The sequence below is a fragment of the Lycium ferocissimum genome, unplaced genomic scaffold (assembly GCF_029784015.1).
Source record: "Lycium ferocissimum isolate CSIRO_LF1 unplaced genomic scaffold, AGI_CSIRO_Lferr_CH_V1 ctg298, whole genome shotgun sequence".
Classification (NCBI taxonomy): Eukaryota; Viridiplantae; Streptophyta; class Magnoliopsida; order Solanales; family Solanaceae; genus Lycium; species Lycium ferocissimum.
The window spans coordinates 144,461-170,309 of record NW_026725197.1 but is presented as its reverse complement, the minus strand read 5'-3'; the positions used below and the strand labels follow the sequence as shown (position 1 = coordinate 170,309).

The 25,849-nt window shown below is 36.4% G+C and overlaps 1 protein-coding gene across 1 annotated transcript; it reads right to left on the bottom strand.

Annotated features, from left to right (window-relative positions):
- Positions 1-2,985: 2,985 nt before the first annotated feature.
- Positions 2,986-5,235, bottom strand: LOC132043893 (putative receptor protein kinase ZmPK1). Its single transcript, XM_059434350.1, has one exon. It carries the CDS (start codon positions 5,218-5,220, stop codon positions 3,073-3,075), a length of 2,148 nt encoding a protein of 715 aa, XP_059290333.1. The 5' UTR covers positions 5,221-5,235; the 3' UTR covers positions 2,986-3,072.
- Between the last annotated feature and the right edge of the window lie 20,614 nt (positions 5,236-25,849).

Here is a 25,849-nt window from a genome sequence, read left to right as displayed (position 1 = left end):
ACTTGATGTTAAAACTATGTTTTTTCATGGAGAGTTAGAAGAACAACTTTACATGAACCAACCTTAGGGTTTTGTTGTTCCTGGCAAGGAACAATTTGTTTGTCTATTGAAAAGATCTCTTTATGGCCTTAAAAAAAACTCCAAGATAGTGGTACAAAAGGTTTGATTCCTTTATGATTTGGCAAGACTACACACGTAGTAAGTATGATAATTGTGTGTATTTTCGACAATCTTCTGGTGGTTCCTTCGTTTACGTGTTGTTATATGTTGATGATATATTGATTGTTTCTAAAGACAAGTCTTTGATCAACAATTTAAATCTCAACTTAATTCTGAGTTTGAGATGAAGGAAACTGGTGTAGCTAAGAAGATTCTAGGAATGGAGATTCACAGAGATCGAAAATCTGGGAAGCTTTACCTGTCTTAGAGGAAGTATTTTGAGAAAGTCCTCGACAGGTTTAATATGTTTAATTGTAAACCTATTTCTATTCCGTTTGCTGCTCATTTCAAACTGTCTGCGGACTCTTGTCCTAAGTCTGAGGTGGACATTGAGAGGATGTCTACTATCCCGTATACTAGTGCTGTTGGTAGCCTTATGTATGCTATGGTTTTCACTAGACCTGATTTAGCTTTTGCGGTAAGCATGGTGAGCCGATACATGCATAATCCTGGAAAGGATCATTGGAATGCCATGAAGTGGATTCTTCGTTATGTGAAAGGGTCCGTTGATATTGGTTTGGTATTTGATAGAGCCAAGGCATCGTCTTAAAATGTTGTTGGGTTCGTTGATTATAATTATAATGGTGATCTCGATCGTAGGAGGTCTATTTCTGGTTGCATTTTTTCACTGTGCTCTGGTGATATCTCTTGGAAAGCACAATTATAGTCTATTGCAGCCCTTTCTACTACCAAAGCTAAGTATATTGCTGCAACTGGAGATGTTAAAGAGCTACATGGTTGCGAGGTCTTCTTATTGATCTTGGTGTTCAACAGGGTACTATCGTTGTATTTTCTGATAGCCAGAGTGCTATTCATCTTACCAAGGCCATTTCTCATCGCTCGAAGACCAAGCATATTAGCGTTAAATATCACTTTATCAGAGATACTATTGCTGCAGGGGAGATTGTGGTAAAGAAAGTTCATGTCAGAGAATCCCGCAGATATGTTAACCAAGCCGCTTGCTATTGCTAAGTTTAAGCATTGCTTAGACTTAGTTGGTGTTCTTCATGCTTAAATTGCCCTTCGGGGCTTTATGGGGTGACGAGCGTTGATGTTGATGTATTTTGGTCCAAGGTGGAGATTGTTAGAATATGTCCCCAAGGGGTTTATCGAAATTGTCCCATTTCAATTGGGATGCAACTGGCTTGTCCCATTCCAATTGGGATTTTGAACATCTTCAACCCTTATTTAAAGGAGATTTTCGGCCAGAACATCAAGAAAAAGAGAACAACTATCAAGACTACACACAAGACTGTATTCTACACTTAGGTTAGACAGAGTTTTCACTGAGAGATTGTAATATTTTGTTTTCTTTGATCTCGTTGTGCTTCGACACCCTATTGAGATCGTTTTGTACTCCTCACCTTATAGTTTATTTCTCTGCGCTTCGCGCCCCATGGTTTTTCCCGTCTTGGGTTTCCACGTAAATCTTATGTTCATTACATTTATTGCTTTCTTGCATTATTGTTCTTGTGTTGGTGCATCCTAATCGGTTCCGCTGCATCGCTCGTTTAATTCTTAGCAAAGTGCATGCACTCTATTGATATCTTTGTGAAAAGGTTGGAAAACTTATGAAGGTGACCCTGGTGGTAGTCTGTCTTGGGCATATTATTGTCCAATTGTTTACAGCTATCTTCTTCGTCAACAACCACTACACCTTCCTTGAGTTTCAATTAAGTGTTTTAACTAACCATTGCAGAGTATAGTTATCTAAGTAAAGAAATATCCAGATCATGTGTCGATGGATGTATAGTCCCAGCAGAGGCTACTAATAGAAGAAGCTGCTTATAGTTCTCAAAGAGCATGATAAATGATAATACAATCTGCTAGTTTTCTCACTAAACTTCTCTTCGCATCTATACTTTTCTCTTATTCTTCTCTTCTATCTCTTATCTGTTCTTCAATACCAATAATTTGGTATCAGATTCACGAGTGAGTAATTGTGTGATGGAATGTCCAATCCAACACGGTGTTACCAGATTTTATGGAAGTAGTGATTCCCTGCTGAGCGTGGCACAGTATGACGATGAACAAGGGAATGATCATGGTCACATGGTTATGAATGTTATAGATACAATGTAAGCACTGATATTGCTCAAAGGCTTCTCTTTAATTATCCTGTTGATCTTAATCTATCTCCATCTGCTGTGCATCTTCTCATTCTCAACTTAAAAAATGCAACCAAAAAAAAAAAAAAAAAAAAAAAAAAACCACTTCAATCCACTTGTAAACCTAAGAATCTGGTTACAGATGCTCGAGGGTGTTAGCGAACATACTTACCCCATTTGGTTATGTAAGATTTTCTAAAGGAATTTATGTAACGATTGGAACTGAATACCTACATTCCGTCAGATTCCACAAATGTAATAACTTTGTCAGAAACTATAGTTCTTTATCCAAGCAATGATATTTTATAATTTACTTTTATTCATCTCCTTTGGTTATACAACCGATACCCATCACATGCAGAGGCGGATCCAGGATTTTAATTTTAGGGGTTCAAGATTTAAAATTTTAGGACAGATCTCCAAGCATGGATAAGTCGTACAGTGAACTGCCCAACCACTGAACCCCCAGCCTCTTTTAGTTTGGGGTTCAACACTCAATATATATGTATATTTCGGATATTTAACACAGTATATTTACGATTTACGTCGAAAGTTTGGGGTTCAATTGAACCCCACTCAAACACATTACATCCGCCCCTGACACATGGTGCTACAACTTATATGAAAAAGAACAAAAAAACAGACAACTGAAAAACAACTCACCCATACTCCCCTAGGGTCTAGGTGAGTTGGATAAAAAGCAAGCCAGAGGCTATAACAGCTACTTCCACATAAATAATGTTCTTTATGCTTGTAGCATATCCACCACTTGGCTCATGCTGGGTCTTGCATCTTTGTCTTCTTCTGAACACTGCAAAGCTACTTTTATCAGAACTTCCATTTTTCCCAAGTAGTTAACACCATCTAAAGTAGGGTCCACGACTTGTTGAATTTGTGAAGCTGTTTGCTCAACTCCATGCATCTTCTCTCGAACCCAAGTAACAAGCATTGTATCTTGCATCTCATCATTATCCATGTTATTACGTTGAGCTCGGTTTGGGCTCTTACCGGTGATCAATTCTAGCAGTACTATTCCATAGCTGTAGACATCAACTTTGGAGGTGATGGGATGGCGAAAAATCCATTCAGGAGCCATGTAACCCCTTGTCCCCCTTATTTTCGAAAAGCTTAGATTGTCCACTCCACCTCGGTGTAATAGCTTTGAGAGACCAAAATCAGCTACCTTTGGCTCGTAATTTGAGTCCAAAAGAATATTCTGAGGCTTTATATCACAATGCAAAACCCATTCTAGACACTCTTCATGTAAGTAAGCAAGACCTTTTGCCGTTCCCAAAGCTATCTCAAACCTCTTTTCCCAATCAAGAATATTGTTGGCATGTAAATTATCTGCTAAAGAACCATGTTCCATGTACTCGTACACTAGGAGCCTGTGTTTTCCCTCGGCACAATAACCCCATAGATCTATCAAGTTCATGTGGTTAAGCTTGCCAATTGTGCTCACCTCTGCAAGAAATTCAGCTTCTCCTTGATTGGCTTCTAATTTGAGACACTTGATGGCTGCTATTCTGTTGTCCGATAATTTGCCTTTGTACACGACACCGCCACTTCCTTGTCCAATTTCATCTCTGAAATTAGACGTTGCTTTTTTCAGCTCGGCATAGGTGAATCTCTTGAACCTATTGAAAACCGGAATATAAACCTGACCAAATGTTGCCTTAGAGCGTTTGAGAATAGTTATCAAATAAGAGACAAGGCATATGATCTCGAACACTCCAAGTGCAACAGTAAACCCAATAAATGACTTTAACCATCCATGTTGCTCTTTTCGTTTGTAAATTCTTTCCACCAACACTTCATGTGTTCTTTCACACTGCAATTTGCCTGTAGGTCCTTCCTCATACGAACTACGAACATTCTTGGGCAGTTTAATGTAAACTGAATCTTCCCAGGATGGTGAGCGGTACCCATTGAAGAGAAGTGTCTTAAGATAGCAGCTATAAACGCCATCCCCCGATTCAAAGTTGAATTGAAATCCTTTGCAGCTGCAGTTATCTGAGCACTTCTGTTTGCATTGCTCCAAGGTGTGATTTTTATAATACGTAATGTCATACCCGAAGAATTCAACGTGACGAAGATGAACGAAATCCACCCTATTGCTATCAGGGCAAGAGAGCTTAAAATCTGGTTCGCACCCATAAGACCAATCAGTCACATTTTTCATCTTATGATGTTGTAGGCAAGTGCATTTCCTACCAGAATCATGACTATAAGTGCATAAACTGTTCAACCCACAAATTCCATGAATTAAGCAGGGTTGCCAATTAAGTTGCCAAGAAACTTCCCAATTATTCCTCTGCTTATTCAGGCTGTACACTCGGATATTCCCATCAATATCCAATGTTAATCTTCTTTGAATGCCTCCTTCACCATGATCAGCAGTTTTAAAGTTGAACTTATCAGTCGATTTGAATTGGCCTAAACGGTCTAGCACTGCAATTTTGCTATTGTTGTAGGTGGATCGTCCAGCTGCCACGCTTGTTTGCCACGAGGGTGGCCAGTAAACACCTGACATCTCTAAGCCTTCATAAAGAAGCTGGAGAACATTATTATCAGCGAATTGTAGCTTGTAAAAGCCTGATGAGTAATTGGTTGAGCTTCTTAGAGATACAAGCTTTGAATTTTTGGTCAGTGCTTGTCCAGGAAGGAGTGTGTTAGTTGGTGTGTCAAAACTTTGCCAAATAGTACTTGTGTCCTGTGAAGCTGCAAGAACTAGGTTGCCGTTGTTCAAGAGTTTCAATTCAACAGAGGCATTTGATTGTGTTGCAGTGGCCCAAACAGTGCGCTGGTCAGCATCAGTAAGAACAACATTGCCTGATTTCGTTAAGGAAAGTTGTGAGTGCTTTCCGTTCACGGGTTCGTCTCTGTTAGCCATCCAGACTATGGTGTACTTTTTGTCATCACCAACTACATTGCTAAACCATATAGCAAAGCTATAGGCATTTTCACCAACTGTGTGAAAACCCGCTGCATAATCACCGTTGGGTGATGAAATCACGGTATTTTGGGAAGTAGAAAGAGAGGAACCTCTACTCAAACTAGTGATAATTGAGGATGATGAAATTGGTGCTACCAGGAATAGTGAAAAGTGAACAACAAGGTAAAACACTGGCTTATACATTTTTGGTCTATCGGAGCTTATTAGTATATGGAATTCTTATATAGTTTTAATAAGTCTGTGAACCAACTAGCAACATTTCAAATTATTTAAATTAACATTCAAACTAGTAGTTGAGTCTTTTCTGAAAGTCTATTTAAAATCAACTAGTATCTTTGCAGATGCCGCACGTGCATATCATTTTTCAGCAGAATGTATATCCAAAAATAGGTGTAAAGTTTTTATATGCATATATATATTTGAAAATAATCTGATCTAGTTATAAATTAGAAATTTGAATATACCAAAAACTAGCATTGTTACGTAGTTTTGCGTCCTTGTGAATAAAATCAAAAGGCGTATACTCTTATCCAACACTATCTCGATTCTTAACTTTTCAATTTTGGGATTCCTACTTTATAATTGAATAGATTAGTCTTGCATTTTGAAGTGATACAAAAATTACTTTGTAGAAAAGAGACCCTTCTCTTATAACTATTCTCCAAACCTCTCTTCTTTATCGAAATTCTACATTCAAAAGATTAGATTGGGAGTTTTGTTTCCTACGAGAATTTCTCCAGTATTTGTTTAGCATCAAATTTAAAGGTTTGTCATATCTACTAAAGTTATTTGCGTATAATTCCATAACAATCTAGCGGAAGAGAGGGAACAAATATCGCTTTAAGCAAAGTGTTTCGAATGTGTTTCAAGCCTTCAATTTTGTGTCCTCCTTTATTCCAACACTAACTTTTCTAGGAAACATGTGGCTACAACTAGTAGGAATACAAGTACAACTGCTACAGTTTAAGTCTGATGTACGTACTTATGTCAGTATTTCTCTAGACCAAATTTAATTTAAATATAACGCCCTTCATTTTGTTTTAGTTGACGTTGTGTGGTTGAGTAAAGAACTTTAGAAAGATTTTTTTTAAATTTTTTTTTTTAATTATTATCATAGGTGCTCTTAGAATTTGTGGTGTTAAGTACACAATGATACATTCGTAGCTATAAAAGCGTGTTATTTAAATGAGATGCTTGAAGTAAAAAAAAAAAAAAATTCAAATACGTAAATGTACCATTATTTCTGGTAGCATAAAGCGTGTCGTATAAATTGGTAAAGTTAAAATATTTATAATAATTTGAATTATCCACCCGAAATAAAATGCTTTTTAAGTCCCACTAACAAAGTGTGAACGCCAATAATTAGTATAAGTCAGGATTCTTCGACACGCAGTTGTGGATTTTGTGAGTCTATGTCCACACACAGTGGTGGATTTTTTGTTAGGTGTAGACACAATGTAAACATTAAGATTTTTTTTTTTTTTTTGGTCTAATTAAACATTAAGATTTCACTTGGGCATAGCTAGAATTGACCGATTCAAAAGTTTGGGTCAATTCATATAGACTCCTTAAAAATTTCAGGAGTTGCCTATTTTGATACTGCCATTTAACTCGGATTAGTCTTTTTAATTATTTTGCACATATATCTACTTCAGACATTCAGTCAATTTTTTCTGACTTCAGCCATTTCAATCCAAAATCCGTACACATATAATTGAAGTTCAAACAAAAATGGCTGAAGTCAGGCAAGTACATAACATTTCATTAGCGTACAAAGCAAAACTTGTCGTACCAAGATAAATTCGTTAAGTGATTACTCTTTCTCTGTGATCCTTGCTAGGTGTGTTTTGTATTAAGGAAAATATTTTTCATCAAAAATGTTTTTCTAGAAGTTATTTCCTTGGAAAATAAATGAGTTTCTTACTTATTTCTAGAAGTTATTTCCTAGTATTCGGTGCATAAGCAAAACACTATTATTTCAAAAGCATTTATATGTAATCTAGGAAAACAGTACTATGGGGTGGAGTAGGAGTTTGGGGGTGACGGGGGTGGGATGGTCAAGGTATGGGAGTTGAGGCCCGTTGATGGGTGGGGAGGAGATAATGAGGTTAGAAGGTTACTTATTGAACTTGTTTTCCTTATTCCACTAAGAAAGTTATTCTCCTCATTTTTCATAAGGAACTTGTTTTTTTTTTCCAAAATATTTTGAGCAACCAAACATAGAAAAATTTAAAAAATTCCTTCATACCAAACACACCCTCAATCTTGATTAAATTAATGGAAAGGGTAAAAAATGCCCTTGTCGTTAATAGTTTGGTCCATGAATGTCCCTATTGTTACTTAATTGGGTCAAAAATGTCCTTCCCTGATAAACATAGTGTTTCTTTTCCTTTAAAATTTCTTTAATTAATAAAAAGCAAAAAGTAATATTTTTTCCTTCTTAATCTCGTTTTATCAATTAAAAAGAATAACCCCACGTATTTTTAACTGAAAATATAGGTCATATATTTAAAATTATAGTAACCCATCAATAATTTGCATTTAGCTAACAATTTAAAAAAATTCCTAATAAAATAGAAAATATTTTTATTTCTTAATCTATTTTGCGAATTGAAGTACGATAAGCATTTGCTAATATTATCCTTGATTTTAAAGTTAAGATACAACAATCATAATACCATGAAACACAAAAACTTATTACATTGCTTCAAATCACAAAATATCGTCGATAGATTTTTTTTTTTTCAACCAACTGGATTGTTTTTATCACCAAGTGAGGTTAATTACAGCTCCATACCTGACTACATCTCAATCCAGTATCTGAAGAAAAAACATAGGTAATACGAGCTATTCTAGAACTGGTAACTATGCAGCAAATTTTGATTTCTAGTAGATGCTCTAACATTACAAACTATAGCAATCTCTCTAGCTACACTCGCAACTTCTACTATGTTTCTCAAAAATATGATTATTCCTCTCTATCCACAAGCCATGTACAAATACAGTATAAACAAGTTTGTATATCTGGATTCTGGGCAGTCTGTGATTTCCCTTTGGCATTGGCAATAATTCTCTGTATAAATTGGTCCCAGCCAATATCTATATGAACCTGTCTTTGTATCCACCCCATCAATCTACTCCATAGTCTTTTAGCAAACTCACATTGCTTGAATAGATGGTCTGTTTATTCATCCTAATTGTTGCACAACCATTTGGCAAACCTATCTGTATTCATCAATCCATGTTGTATCTGGAGCCAGACAGTGAAAATAGCCTCTGGTCTAGCATTATTTTTTAACATTAGGCACTTCCAAGGTACTCTAGCCGGATCACCTAACAGTTGCTTATGAAACTGGCCAACAATACTTTTCCCAATTCAAGAGGATTGCGCAGTTGTCCTAATGTAACTTTGGCTTCAAATATCTTCCTTAGCATCTAGCAAGCCTATTTAGGCACTGATATATCCATGTATTGCTGATCTTTGATATAATATGAATGAACCCATCTAATCCATAATTTGTCTGTCTAGTGTGTAACATCCCAACAAGTTTTGAGAATAGCAGCTTGATTCCATACTTGCAATAAGTTGATAAGATTAATGCCTCCAACTGATTTAGGAGTACACACTCTACTCCATGCTATCAGTGCCCTGTCGGTTATAGTGTTTTTACCAATCCACAAGTATCTTCTATAATATCCCTCTGTCATCTTCAGGATCTTGGCAGGAATGATACAAAGCTGCGCCCAATATGCTTGAATCCCAAAGCGCACTGATTAGACAAGCTGCTTCCTGCGTGCATATGATAATTTTTTAGCAGTCCATGAAAATTGTCTAGCTACTATTTTCTCCACCAAGGGTTGCCACTACATGAGAGTCAGCTTCCTTGTTGACAGGGGAATCCCTAGGTATTTAAATGGCAAAGTTCCAATAGTTAAGCCCAGATGTTGCAATGTACTATCCTTGGTTGCTTGATTCACCCCTCCAAAATAAATGGAGCTTTTAGTCAAGTTGGCTTCTAAACCTGATACCTGAGAAAAGTGAGTGAAGCCCTGGTATAAAGCTTGAACAGATTTCAACTCACCTTTGGCAAACAGAAGCAAATCATCATCAAAGCACAGGTGAGTGAGATTGACTTTGGCACATATAGGCTGGTATTTAAACTCAGCATCATCATTCAGTCCTGCTAGGCACCTGCTTAGATACTCCATGGCTATGGCAAAGAGAAAAGGTGATATAGGATCACCTTGTCACATAGCCTCATTAAATGGCACTGTAGACTCTCCATCGATTAGAATTGCGTAGTTCACTTTTTTGACACATTTAAGTATCCATTTGGTAAACAGTATAGGAAACCCCAACTCTGTCAACATCTGCTCTAAGAAGATCCATTCTACAAATCATAGACCTTCTATAGATCTATGCTAGTAGAATGTGTAATGCTACGATCCAATCAGATACTTCTTCTTATCCATTATTCAAAACTGTTTCCTGTGCCGATTACACAACACCTCAATACTATTGAACGCCAAGTAACACACAAACAAATATAGCTCGTAGGCAATTTACAGAGACTTGGGTCCCAAAATTCTCCATTAACAAAAGCAAAAACCAGAAAACTTTTTGTAAAACTTTTCAAAGTACATACGAACTACTCGAACACGTTCAGTTGCCTAAAATTATAATTATCAAAACCGGAGCCGTAGAAGAAAAAGAACAGAACTTAGAACATGAAATCAGCAATACAGAGCAGAGCTACTGATGCAACAACTATGTTGTCCAATATTGTATGGAAGACCAGAAATCTCTTCCTTTAAAACTAAAAGCTTTAAGTCGTGTAATAGTTTCCCGCAGATATTATGACTTTTCCCTTTTTTTTTCCCTTCGAAAAATGAACCCCAAATCATATACTGGTTTGCTGGATGTGTGTTTGTTCTTTCTTCAGCATCCATCACAGTCCATCTACACTTTTACTTCAACCTTTCGCCAAGAAAAAAAATAAGAATTTTATAACAGTAAGAACATATAGATTGAGAATAGGCAAAGAGAAAAAGAGCACAAACAAGGATAAAACATTTAAAAACAGAATTATTTGCAGAACCTTGCACTACATAAGATGCATATAATTAGAAGTTAATAATGTAACGATAGAACCACAAAAGTAAACCCAACCTTCAAAATGGAAAACTTGCGGCGATTGCAGGTATGCTAATATTACCTGCAATTATCATAAAAAAAAGTATCAATTGTCAAGATCATTTTCCCTATACAAAGAAAGATAACACAAAACCACAATATCAAATTTGAAGTAGAAATTTTAGATTATCAAAAAGTAGGAATTTTGGATAAGAAATTTCTGAAGTAGTACCCTTTTTAGTTCTTGATCTAAGTAAAAATAAAAGTTACAAACTTCAAAATCAACTAATGGAATCTCAATTTAGTCACAGGTGCTACAATTTTGACAGTGCCTTGGTGTAGTTCTGGCGGTTGGCGCAATCCAAGGGGGATATAAGTATGGGATAAAGATGGAGAAAGAAGGCAAGGAAGATAATAAACCGCCTCTCTATCAAATTAAGGTACATAGAAGGAAATAGTACTATACCATTGGAAGTATAGAGCATTGCAAAGACATTGCAGAGAAACTCAAGTATAAGTTGTTTCAATCTGGAGAGAGAAGTTTATGGTATAAGGTGTTTTTTTCCTCCTGACAGTTAATTAGGGCTTTAATTTGAATAGTGACTTTTGGAGTCTTTTGTAAAACCCCTGTCGGTTCAGTAATTAGATGCAACAGTGAAGGGAAAAAGGAGAAGCGTGAAGTGAAAATTCCCAAAAAAAAAAAGGAGATAGTGGAGACCTCCAACGTGAACAATAATCCTACGGCCAAATTAAATAAGAAAAGAGTAAAGTTAAGATCCCAAGTCATCTAAAATTACCAACGGAAAATATAAGAAAAGAAATATATTGATGACTGATATTATCATAATACTCTCTCGAAGCAAGCTCTATGGAATTACGGCAATTTATTGGCACATACTTGTGATACATCCACCCTAAAACTAAGAATATCATTTTTTCCCTCGTTACCCAGAAAAGCAAAATGCAAAATAAACTAAAATAAAAAGCAGAGAAATATATACCTAAAGTTTAAATGAACCAATGAAGTTTCAAGAGTGACCGTTACAGGCCCTTGTTCCGCCCTTGGCCACATCTCTATAGCCCTCTCCAATCAAGCTTTATAAAACAACAACAAATTCATGGCACATGCTCGTAAAGTACGAATTTAATTTTTCCATCATTACCCAAAACCAACTATACGACAACAAAAACAAATTCTAATAGAAGAATATAGTACCTCAAGTATAAATTAACTATAGAAAGTTTCAAGAATGACCTCTGTAGGCCTCATTCTGCACTCCTCCACATCTACACTATAAAACTATAAATAATTAGAATACCAAAGGAAATAACAAATTATTTATCCCGCTAATAACAAATAAGTGGAGAGTTTCACCAAAATAATTTAACAAATCTAAAAAGATAAGTTGAAATCAGAAAGCACAAATGTGTGAGATTAGCTTTGCTCACAATCGTTGAGGAGAGAAGTGAGACTTGATCTTAGGGAGCAATTGTTAAGACCTGAAAAGAGGAGTACGCAAAATTAGCCAATAAGCGATTCAATTAAGCAAAATTTTGAACAACAAATTTGCAATAAGAAAGCTATAATATCTATAACATTATATCCAACAACACCTACGCAAAGGAAAACACTGAATTTTGAAATAAATAAATCCCCGAAAGCAAAAGTTGACATAGAAAGCCCACATATACCCTAAATCCAAAGAATCAAGTAGGGGTGGGCATTTGGTTCTTCGGTTTGATAAAAATCAAACTTCGGTTCGGCTATTTCGGTTTCAGTTTTTTGAAGGTGGACACCGAATACCGACCAAACTAGTTCGGTTCGGTTCTTTTAGTTTCGGTTTTTTTCTGTTCGGTTCGGTTCGGTTTCGGTTTTTTCAATTCGGTTTTTTTGATATGATATTAGAAGTGGTTCCATTTACACTAATTCATATTCTCAATAGCAATAAAACATAAAATTGATAAATTGAAATCAAAATCAAACAAACAGGATACACAAGAATAAAAAAACCATAACCATGATATAGGATTACTAGGTGTTATATACATACTGCAAGAATAATTAAGAAAACACATAAAGGACATACATTAATCCTAAAGACACATCCTAGTCACCGTCCTTTGTTAATGATATTTGATTTTCTCAATTGAAGTGGAAAATTAGGGATACAAAAGTAAAAGAGGGCTTGTTACAATTGGTTTTTTTTTTTTTAGCTTAAACTTAATGGGCCTGTAATATTTTAATTTTTTTGAGTAATGTATTAAATTTCGGTTCGATTTTATCAAACTTCGGTTCGGCTATTTCGATTTCGGTTTTTTGAAGGTGGACACCAAACACTGAGCCTAACTAGTTCGGTTCAGTTTTAGTTTTTTGAAGTTCGGTCCGGTTTTCAGTATTTATATCCAGCCCTAGAATCAAGTATGCATACATAATCTGAACATGGGGACAACTAACAGGAATAGACAAGTAGATGGAACAATCAAATAGAAAAGGGAAAAAAGAGGAGAATATGGAGGGAGAGGAGTAAATTGATTAGGGAAACTGAAAATGGATGTAAGGATACCGTGTGAGAGAGGAAAGATTTGGAATAGAAAGAGTTTGAGAAGGTTTGTGTTGCCGAAGTGGCACTTTTGTGTCCGTGTTATTTTTATTTTTTTAAAGTTATTCTTTTTTACATTGGAAAATGTCAAAAAATTGTAAAAAAGGATAAATACAATCCCTAACTTTTTGTTGCGCCACATCGGTGAGTCTTTGTCTATATATATATATATATATATATATATATATATATAGTGCATATCTGAATACTTCAAAACGAAAAATTTCAGCGATTGTCATGCATGTATGTACACTATCTATATCTAATTAGTTATTAGGATTTAGTTTATATTTTTGTGCAAAAAAAAAAAAAAAAAAAAAAAAAATAGAAATAGTGTTTAAGTGAAGGGCAAACAAGTTTTTCAACTTTACACTTGGGAGCTTCCCACGTTTAGTATAATACTAGTCTCTAGGCATGCGGTTTGCGCGTGTATACCTATAGAATTAAAAAAAAATCACGTAAATGTTACGCTATTTAATAATATATTTAAGTTATAAAATTAAAATTAAAGGAAAAAGTTTACTTAGTTGATCGTATCTAGCTAAGTTGCCAATTCATTTAAGGAAACAATTGATGAGCATATTTCATGGACATGATTGTTCAATGTAAAATGATTAGATAACATTGAACTTGCGAGGTTGAACACGTCAATTTAGTTAGTCAGGTTATAAAATGTGTAGAGAGATTAATTTTGATGTTATTTGGTACGAACATGTGCATATTATGAACTTATGATTGTTTCTAATCTAATACTTCTTTATATGTGGCGTTCTTGGTTAAAATTAATTTTCAAATTTACCATTATGCATTGTTTTATTTATAATTTATATTGTCTTGACATAAAAGCTAATTCAATAAAGTAATATTCAACTGAATTCAGTGATACAGTTTTGTCACGATCCAATTTGGCTAAGCCGTGCGGGCACTTACCTTTCCCACCTCGGTAAGCGAATCCTAACCCAATGATAATAAAGGCATAAATAAATAAATCAATTAAGCAGAAGAGGATAAATCACGTAAGTCTTATGATAATAATATCAAAGAAAGTGCAGAAGTAAGAAATACACCCAGGGTCTGGTCTAATCCATACAAGAGCATCTAGCTAAAATATACAAGTCTGGAAATATAATAATACATCATATCTGTCTATGTCTCAGAATGGAAAAGTAAGACATAAATAAGAGGAGTCTTCAAGGCAGCGAACGTCTCGTGCTCACCCTCTAAACTCAAAGCATACTGATAGCGACTATCAGCCACGGGATACAGAAGCTGATCCAACCTTTAACTCTGCATCCATAAAAGAATGCAGCAAGTGCAGGTCAGTACAAAACCACAGTACTGGTAGGTATCATCGGCCGATTAAGTATAGCTAACATAATTCAGACAATAAAGCAAGATAGGCAGATAAATCAACAAGTATAAGTCAAACACAAATCAGAACCAAGTATCCGTCATCACCTAGGTTGAAGCATCTAAACCCAAATGTGTCAAGTCTCAATACGTCCAATCCGAAACCAACAACACAAGTAAATCACCAGATCATCAATATATAAGCCATAATGCAATGCAATGCAATGATGTAAGAATGCAAATGCAATGCCATGCTGTGTACACATATTCTCCAGATGGAAGTATCGACGTCCCGGTAGCATAACTCATGAGGGACCCGCGAAGTCCATGTACTCACTTGATCCATGATTTCGGGACAACTATCGGACATCAGACTCTCACGTCACTCCACGAAATCCATGATTCCGGGACAACCGTCGGATATCGGACTTTTCCCATCACTCGCACGCAATCCACGATTCCGGGACAACCATCGGGTATCAGACTTCTCATATCACTCTCATGCAAACTGAGCTCAGCTCATCACTGTGTTTCATCAAGTATCAACAATGTATCAACAATATATCATGAGAGATATGAATGTGTGCGATATATGAATCAACATCAATAATCAGATCAATATCACAAGTACTATGAATCAACATCCATAATCAGATCAATATCACAAGTACTATGAATCAACATCCATAATCAGATCAATATCACAAGTACCAAGAATGGGTATGCCAACAATTCCGTGAAAGACTATACAAGTCATATAGAATACTGTCCTCGTAACAACGTCAACAAGTGAGGTACCACAATATCATGAACAAGATATATCAATAGTCTCCAATATCTACTATCACTACGCGGCATCAAGCCCACAACATAGAACAAATCAAATCACAACACAACGGGGTGGCTAGCCCCAATCACAGAACAGGGCTCAACCTAATACAATATCCAACCCAATTTTATACTCGAAGGTTTACATGCTTTCTCTGATAATATAATCTAAATATATGCCTTGCTACAAGAATTCTCACCAAGGATAAGCCATAACCTACCTGGATGGCCGAACAACAAACACCAATAATCACTCCTTAGCTTTCCCCTTCCGCTGAGCCTCAAGATCAAGAAAGTCTAGGCATATTCGAAATCTAGATTAGAAATCATGAATATCAGTACCTATATTGCTATCATTCAAATTAGGTCAAAACCCAACCCTAGAATTTGGAGAAACGGGGTCCACAAGGTCAAAACAGGAAATTCGGGGGCAAAATATCCAATCAAACACTAGGTGATCAAAACCCATCGACTAATTGCTAAATTAACTCAAGGATTTATCCAATTTCGAAAGTCAAGCAAAACCCCCAATTTTGGGTATAAACCCTAACTCTTAAATTCAAGAATTCAACACCCCTAACTCTTAAATTCAAGAATTCAACACCAATAATGAGAGATATAAGATTAACAACCTTAGATACATCATAACATAGCATAAACCCCATCAATTTCATCATTAAAAAGCCTAGATAGAAAATCCATCAAACCCACTATTAATCTTCCATTACTAATGAACTAACAAGGAAAAAGGGATTAGGAAAATGAATTAGCAAGAAGGTTAAGAGGACGTACCACCAAGAATCTTCTCCAATAATCCTCTAGAATAGTACCCAAGAGCTCAACTTTCGGAATGATAATAAATGATAGGCTAAGGGCTTTTAACATTTCATTTAATGGGCTAACTGTCGGTCACCCGCTTCCGCGACACTAATACCGCTCCAGCGGTGCCGCTCCAGTGGTACGCGGTCATGCCCAATTGGCAAAGACTGCTTCAGCGGCAGGTTGACCGCTTCAGCGGTACTACTGTCGCGGTTCTGGTGTCGCCAAAGCGGGCACCAGCACCAAAAACTTCCCTATGTTTCACACTTCAACTGGAATTTTCGACTAATTCCCGAGACCATCTGCTCACAAACCACATACATAGACACACATAAAAGCACACTACGAACACGCTTGTGGCCTCGGAATTCCCAACGGGGGTCTCGTTGACCGAGTCAACCCCCAATACATCAATTCCAACTTTCCAACCCAAGTCCCAAAATGCATCCGAGTGCATTGGGAATCAAACCAGATATACACACAAGTTTTGAATGACCATCCGGACCTCTCGAAATCGACATATTTTCAAAAAAGGTCCGTTTACCCAAAAGCCAACTTTGAGTCAACTCTTTTTCGCTTTTAGATCAAATTTCACAAAAGGTCGCCAGAATCAAATCTAGACACCTCGGGAAGCATGGCAACGGTCCCCTCGGATCACAAAGTGAGCTACCAAGCTCGGAAAAGGAGCGAAAATACTGGAAAGTTTTTCTAGCATATTTGGTTTGTGCTAATAATGAAGCGCTACATTTAACAATTGAAGATTCACCGAAGGGAAAAAGGAATCGTGACTGATCAAAATTTTCACTAAATAAGACCCTGCCTTATAATAATTTGTAGAGTCATATATTTTTCATTAGACAAATATTGACCATTGAGCAAAGTTACAATAATTAACAATGTAACAAAGGAAATTCTTCAATATTCCACTACGCTACTTATTTTTAATTTAAGTCCAATTTTAGGTGACTGGACTATTCAACATACAGATTAAGCTACTTCCCTTATTGTTGCAAAATGTCAAATATCATGAATTTCATACACAAAAATGATATGAGTTGAATTGTTGAAGAGGAAAAGTTTTAGGTATTGGGAATTGGGGTGGGTAAAAATTTGGTAAAGTAAAAAGGACTAATTTCTGCTATAGTAGTACTATTTCAAAATAAATGAATTCTTGAGACTTTTTTAAAAATCCAAAATAAGTGAATTTTTCGAAGTCCAACAGGGTATTGATTAAAACTTTCCATTCCTTTTAATAGTTTTTTCCAAATTCCAACACTCACTACTTTAACATTTAGGAAAAGCTTGGGAGGGTGTGTCACACACCAAAAATTCATTTATTTTGGCATCGAGAGAGTACCATCTTATGAAGTAAAGACGTGGGGACCTAATTTTCTGTTCTCTTAATCTTGCTTTTGTTTTCCCAACTTATTCCTTGCTTTTAGTGACAACATCATCCACTATTATTCAATCTGCTAGACAATTTAAAATGTATAGAAAATAATTAAACATGAAAAGGTATTAAAATTTTATCCACAAATAATCTTCTATTCATTGAGGGAAAAAAAATTAGTATCCTATTTTATAATAGATTGTCATTTTGACAGATAAAATACCAATCATTTCCTCCGTAAACGTACAAGTGACAAAAAATAAAGGAAGGAAAAGGAGCGATGGACTCTTAAAATAGTAGTGATAAGAGAAATTTGGCATTATTAAGGGGGATTTCTTCTTTTTTCCATCCCTTAGACTGGATCAATTAAGCAATGCAATACTTCTCAAATTAAATGATGATAGTATATAATACTTATGCTTTGCTTCCGAGCATGAATTTTCCTAGAATAACACAAGATTTAAAGATCTAAAAGATAGATCAAATATCTTGAAGGCCTGAAACAAAATACTTCTAAAGGAAACAAAATTGAGTTTGTCTAACAAGAATAGATTTACCGGTATGTTATAATTGGAGTTGAGCAAAATGTACCAAATGAAAAAGCAATAGTCTTGTATGGAAGAGGAGAGCTTTCTAATTGAAGTGATTGACATTGTTTACTTTATAAAGTGAGGTAAAAATGAGAAGAAAGTGTATAACCGGTAGAAATTGAAAAGACCAAACAAATAAAAGCTAGAATGTGAAAATATTGATGTTACAATTTATAAATGGTAGTAGTGACTATTCAGAGTATTTGGACAACGTTTAATGCACAACGTAATGCAATTGAATTTTATTCATTTAATAAAAGAAGTATTTTAAATTGTGAAGGATAAAATGACCAATCAACTTTCAAAGGTTATTTTCGTAATTCAACTTTAGGCTTTGGGGCTTCCCACTTTTAGGATAGTATGATGATGATATGATCTGATAAGAAGGATTTTAAATCAGCCAAATTCTTCAATTGTGTAATGCTTGATAATTATGACTTACGTACTATCCCGCAACTATTTTATTCATTGCTCTGCTTTACATGTCTTAACCCTTATTTCTATGAGCCCTACCAGTTTGATATGTTTGATCCTTAAGTAATTCTACAATTCTCTCTATTTATAGTTCTTACTCTGGCCTTTTACATTCCACAAAGCCAAGTGATAAGATATGATTACTTTAAGTTTTGATGATTTGACAAATGTGCTCGAGAAACCAGATGGGTTCTGTTCCCTTAGAGAGAGGGACTAGATTGGATCAGTTCCCTTGGCTGTCGTTCAAGTCAACTCTACAGTTGTAAAGGCTGCTACACTGTACCAACTGGCAGCAGTGCAATAGCACAACTACAGCGTGCTTGCTAGAAGCCAAATCAAAATATGAAATGTCCATATCCCTTATCACATGATTCTCACATGCTCTTTGATATATATATATATATATATATATATATATATATATATATATATATATATATATATATATATATATATATATATATTTAACCCAACACTTTCAAATCTGAAAATCATATTCTCTCAAGTGCTAGACGTCGGTGCTTTCAAGGTTCTCACAAGAACAAAGCTGCTACAAACTTAAGGACCAGATCCCGACATTGAAGATGACTTAAGTCCTTAGGTTTGTTGTGTCTTTGTCATTTTGTTCTTTATTTGTAATCCTGTACTACTTTCAAGAATTGTCATTGCAGGGCAGTTTTCAACCTTTGTTGTTTTGGTTTCTTGGCTAGAGTTAGTCAAGGTTTGTGGCTTTACAATAGAGTTATTGTAAAGGGCTTACAATAGAGTTATTTTAAGGGTTGAGGGATTAAGAGGTTAATTCCTAGATTGCAATAGGTTGTAATCTAAAGTTGCTCAATTTAGTAAAGTTGAAAATCCTACTTGGGTAGGTCGTGATTTTTATTTCCTTGAGTAAAGAGTTTTTCACGTAAATATATTGTGGTATTTACCTTCAGTCGTTTACTTGAGGGAACAAATAGAGAATGTGGTTCTCTATACTGTTTGATGGACTCTTAGTTTCTATCAATTGGCATCAAAGCACGTTCTTTCTACAAGAGTAAGATCTAGAAAGGATCACTCATGGCTACTCCACTAAACTTAGAGGAAGGAAAATCTAGCACAAGACCACTAAGATTTAATAGAAAATATTATGGATGGTGGAAGACAAGGATGCATGCTTATCTCATGGCTGAGGACTCTGAGTTATGGGACATCATCTGTGACAGTCCTTTTGTTCCTATGAAGAAAAATGAGGCTGGTGTTGAAACAGATCCAAAGATAAGGAAGGAGTATAACGAAACTGACCGGAAAGCTGTGGAAAAGAACTTTAGAGACAAGAAACTTCTTGTGTGTGGTATTGGAGCTGATGAATATAATCGAACCTCTTCATGCCAATCTACAAAAAAGATCTGGGATGCGCTTCAATCCGCACATGAGGGAACAAATCAAGTAAAGCAGTCCAAAATAGACATGCTTACCACTTAGTATGAACTCTTCAAGATGACGGATGCAGAGTCCATTCTTGAATGCATAGTAGATTCACCTCCATAATCAATAAGCTCCATTCTCTTGGTAAAATCATTCCCACCAACAGACTGGTTCGTAAGCTGCTCAGTGTTTGCCTAGTTCATGGGAAAGCAAAATCAATGCTATTACTGAGGCCAATGATTTGCAAAAACTGACTATTGATGAGCTCATTGGAAATCTCAAAACTTATGAGCTGACGAGACAACAAGATCAGGAAAGAAGGGAGCCAAGAAGGAGAGGAGCCTGGTTCTTAAAGCTGCTGCAAAAAGTGACTTAAGTGATGATGAGTCAAACATGGCTTATCTTACTCATAGGTTCCACGAGATGATTCGAAATAATGTCTATTTCTGAAAAGGGGGAAACACAAGTAGAAATACCAAAGGAAATGACTGTTGTCATAAGTGTGGCAAACCTGGGCAATTTATTAGAGAATGTCCTCTCCACAAGCAAGACTACTACAAGAAAATGCTGAAAATCAGTAAAGAGGAACCAGGTCCCTGAAGTAAAGTTCAAAAGGAGAGAAGCTGCTGACAACTTGGTGAAACAGGCTCTTGAGGCTGGGGGCTTCCTCAAGCGAGTCTGGGGATAAAGAGGATCAAGGAGATGCATCCCTGATGGCTATTGATGATGGAACCTCGAGATGTGAATCAATCTCTGCACTAATAGCTAAATTTGATGGTGAAAATGACAACGAAGAGGAGGATTTAAATTTTTTAGATGTTCAGAAAAACTTGAAAAATTACTCTTAAAAAAATTGATGTCATTATGAAATGTATTAATTGATGCTTATCATAGTTTCATTGAAGAAAAGGGTCCTCTAGCTGACGAAATTTGTGAGCTAGAACAAGAAAGGAATGACCTTGTAGTGTTCACTGTAAATTTGAAGGAACAAGTTGATGAATTAGCTAGAGATAATTCCCTATTAGAGCTTGTGAATGAGCTTGAGAGAACCAAACGAATCTTACCACTAAGTTTGAAAAGAATAAGCATCTTCAAGAAAGTTTGAAAATGGTAAAAATTAAGCTTGATAAGTCACTTCAGTGGACCTGGTCCTCTAATGTAACTGCTGCTATATGCAAAAGTAATGGTAATGGCAGGCAGGGCATTTGTTTTCAAAAGGCCAAAATTCTCTATAATCCGCACAGCAAGTATGTTACTACAATCGAAAATTAGTTGTGCACTCACTGTGGGAAGTCTAGTCACTAGAAGGAAATGTGCAACGTAAAATTTCAATCTCTTCAGAAAAATATGAATTTTCTTGAGAAGAAATGCAGAAAGGAGGGACCTGGTTCCCCTAAAAGAAAAATTGTCTAGCCTGTATGGGCTAAAAGAAGCCTAATTCACCTGTTTTATCATTATAAGAGACCCAAGTTGGTTTAGGTTCCTAAATCTAATCAATGACTCTGTTTGCAGGCTAAAGTGAGAGGAGGCAGTCAAAATGGTATATGGATAGCGGCTGCTCAAAGCATATGACTGGAAAAATGGATAATTTCCTTTCACTCAAGGCCTTCCAAGGTGGGAGTGTGTCTTTTGGAAATGGCAAGAAAGGATATATTCTTGGTGTTGGCAAAATTGACCAGACACTCTCCATGCAATTGAGGATGTATACTATGTAAATGGCTTGAAGTATAGTCTGTTGAGTGTCTCAAATATGTGATAAAGGAAATGAAGTCAAATTCTTGTCATATTCTTGCACTGACACCAATCTCAAATGCACGGTGAAGTGTTGATAGCTAAAAAGTTCAAGAATATCTATGTAGCAGATTTTGAGTCATTAAATGGTGGAGATCTGACATGCCTAGTGCTATGGATGATGATGCTGAACGATGACATAGACGGCTGGGACATGCAAGCTTCTCTCTGCTGAACAAGCTTGTTGTGAAGGACCTAATTCGTGAACTGCCAAAGATCAAGTTCAAAGAACAGAAGGCGTGTGATGCTTGCATAAAGTGAAGCATGTCAGATCCTCCTTCATATTGAAGAAAGAAGTGATCGAGTACCTCAAGTCCACTTGTTCTTCTTCATATGGATCTCTGTGGGCCAATTAGAATTCCTAGCAGAGGAGGGAAAAAGTATATTTTTGTGACCGTTGATGACTACTCTAGGTTCACTTAGACTCTGTTTTTAAGAACTAAGGATAAAACATTCCCTATGTTTGTTGACTTCGTGAAACAAATTCAGGTGAAATCGAAATCACATCGTGAGTGCTAGATCTGATCATGGTACTGAGTTCAACAATGCCATGTTCGATGAATTGTACGTTGAAAATGGTATAAGTCACAACTTTTCTGCTCCTAGAACACCTCAGCAAAATGGTGTTGTGGAGAGAAAAAACAGGACACTTGAATATATGGCTAGAACAATGTTGATCGCTAGTGGTGTGTCTAAATGTTTTTGAGCTGAAGCTGTCAATACTGCTTTCCACTTGATTAATAGATGCATGATCATTTCCTTGCTTGAGAAGACTCCGTATGAGTTACTCACTGGAAGAAAGCCCAAGCTGACTTACCTGAGAGCTTTTGGATGCAAATACTTTGTTCTCAACAATGGTAAGGAGGCCTTGGGAAAATTTGATGCAAAAAGTGATGAAGGAATCTTTCTTGGCTACTCTTCTCAAGGTAAGGCATACAAAGTCTACAACAAAAGAACTCAGTGTGTAGAAGAAAGGGTGCATGTGATTTTTGGTGAATCAAATGAATTGGGCAAAGAAAGGGTCACTCAACGATGAAGCTGAAGATGGAGAATTTACAAAAGTCCCTGATGAAGCCATAAAAAATCTCAAATGGAAACACTGAATTAATGTGTCAGGTCAAACAAAGTGATGTAGAAGATGCAATAGAATCTCCAGAAGGCAAAGAAGAACCTGGCCCCCCCATTACTGTCACGGCCCAAACCGCTGGTCGTGCGGGCACCTACCATATTACTAAACTAGTAGGCGAACCCTTACCAATAACCCAATCCTTAAAACATATGACCACCATCTGTAAAATTTTCAACATTTAAAATAGACACTTCTTACAGACTCGCTTCAACAACAAAAATCCGAAAGAACTCCCCGGGATCTAGTCTAGATAGGTACAGGAGCTCCTAAAATACAAGAAGACAAAATAAATAACACAACCTTCGCCGAAAGTGAGATAGGCGAAGCTGTAGGAGAATATCCAATAGATCCACGCGACGAAACTTCAGCTAAGACCTGTAACATATCTACACCTAGAAAGGGTATAGCAAGAGTAGTATCAGTACACCACACGTACTGGTAAGCATCATAGGTCGACTAAGATTAGTTCACACAATACAATATAAAGTTAATAAGATAAACAATTAAGTCAATGAACCTCTAAATTCTAAATAAACATTGCTACAACATTAACTCGCGTGCCTTGTTACCCTCGAAGCTTACTTCTTTTATTTCCAAAATATAAGGGATTCTACTAAATCATAACCATTCCCTACCTTCATCCAACCTTGTAATTCTCACTCTCCCACTCTCCGTATGCTATACTTTTACCCTTGTTGTTAAAAGAGTTTACCTACTCACATTGCTACTATAATACACTGTATTCGGGAAAATAAATCACTATCTGACAACCAACACTACACCTCCCTTGTGTAACCCCCTCTCCACCAGACTCTCAACAACATATATGAAATAAATGAGCAATGTTTACGATAGTAGTACACACATGTATAACATAAAATCATGAGATGTAATGCACTGCAAATGCGATGCAGGGCCCAAACACACTGTACATACACGCTATCTGATGTTTTTAGTCAGTAGCCATGACTTGCAGAGGGCCCATGGTGTCCATGTACCACTCGTTCCAGAATACTCCTCGGACCCGAGCACAAATTTTCGCCCCGGAACGAACCTCGGCCCCGGATTTCAATTCGTATACATATATGTAATTCAAGTACTCAATTCCACAGCCATAAAGCCGGATAACACAATGCCCATACGCAGCCTTTCCTGTTACCTGTATCTCCGCATAAACCATGTAGTGCAATGCACGAAACCACATGACAAATCAATAATAATTCCGACTTGATGGGCGTAATGTCAACCTAGCTCAACATACTTCTTTTAATATGACCTCTTATTTTCAAGGAAACACCCTTACGAAAGTTCAACAAATAGGACATATAGACGGAATTCATCCCCTTCTAAGGCTGCATAAAAGTATACACGAGGTACGCCCCTAGTGACAACATCACTTCCTATTAACTAAATCAACATTATTATAGACCTAATTATATCCTATTTTAAATCACATTAACAAGTCCGTACATCCAAACTCCGTATCCGAAGACCTAAGCATGCATTCTCCTGTTAACTCTAAATGTACATACGATTCGCTAATCAAAGTATAACAAAAGTAAACCATAACCTACCTTTTTGATGAACAGATATTTGTTTCTCCAAGAATTTCTTGTCTGCTCAGCTTTTATCTAATTCCATGAGCGATAATGTTCGTAGGGAAGGGTAGAAAAGAAATTAGAAGGGTTTTCCTTTTCTTGGGAGCCATGATTTTTTTTTCATGAGGAACCCTAGGAGCAGCCCTTGAGAGTCTTATGTTGAAAAGGGGAGAGAAAATAGACTAAGTACAGAAATTCGGGCTACTGTTCCGTGTGGACCGCTGCGGCGATCGCTAAGCCGCTATAGCGGGACCGCCACCGCTTTATTTTCTGGCCCAAAATTTCCAAATCCTTCCGAAATTGATTTTTCCCACTCTTAACTATTAAAACACATCATGAAGCTTATTATTTACAAACCTTGACCTAGATTGGACATAGTTTCGCGAAATATTAAATAACGACCGGATGGGTCGTTACAATTGCTCTACTCGAACCTGAATATCGGGTAGCTGATGTTGTATTAGGTACTTCTAAGGTTGGAAAAAGAGGTGGAAGTTATGCCTCTGTTGAAGTCAATGATTAATCTAATATGGAGGAACCTGGTCCCTCAAATCCTGAAGTTCAAGTATCCAATTGAAAGCATAAGGGTTCTCATACACTTCAAAATGTGACCACTCCCTTAGACTCTGGTATTCAAACTAGGTCTAGGGCTAGAAAAACATGTTTGCCTTCTCAGCCTTTCTGTCTCAAATTGAACCTAAGAATATGGAGGAAGCATTAAAAGATGTTGACTAGATAACTGCTATGCAAAAAGAGCTTCATTAATTTTAGAGAAACCGGTATGGCACCTGGTCTCTAGGCCTACAGACAGAACAATGATTGGAACCAGTGGGTGTTTCGCAAAAGCTTGATGAATTTGGAAACACAATAAGAAACAAGGCAAGGCTAGTGATCCAAGGCTACAACCAAGAAGAAGAGATTGATTATGACGAGACTTTTGCTCCTGTTGCCCCAATGGAAGCAATCAGGATTCTGATTAGCTTTATAGCTTATATGGAATTCAAATTATTCCAAATGGATGTCAAATTATTCCAAATTGGAACCAGGTGGGTGTCCTACAAAATCTTGATGAATTTGGAAACACAATAAGAAACAAGGCAAGGCTAGTGATCCAAGGCTACAACCAAGAAAAAGAGATTGATTATGACGAGGCTTTTGCTTCTGTTGCCCCGATAGAAGCAATCAGGATTCTGATTACTTTTGCATCTTATATGGAATTCAAATTATTCCAAATGGATGTTAAAATTGCCTTTCAAAATGGTTTTCTGAAGGAGGAATTCTTTGTCAAGAAACCTCCTGGCTTTAAAAGTCATGATCATCCTGAGCATATCTTCAAGCTTGACACGGCTCTATATGATTTAAAGCAAGCTCCTCAGGCATGGTATGAAAGATTGTCAAAGTTCCTTCTTGAAAATGGCTTTATAAGAGGAAAAATTGATAACACATCATTTCTAAA

Excerpts from the sequence above, each read along its gene's own strand:
- LOC132043893 (XM_059434350.1), bottom strand. The coding sequence starts at position 5,220 with ATGGCTAACAGAGACGAACCCGTGAACGGAAAGCACTCACAACTTTCC.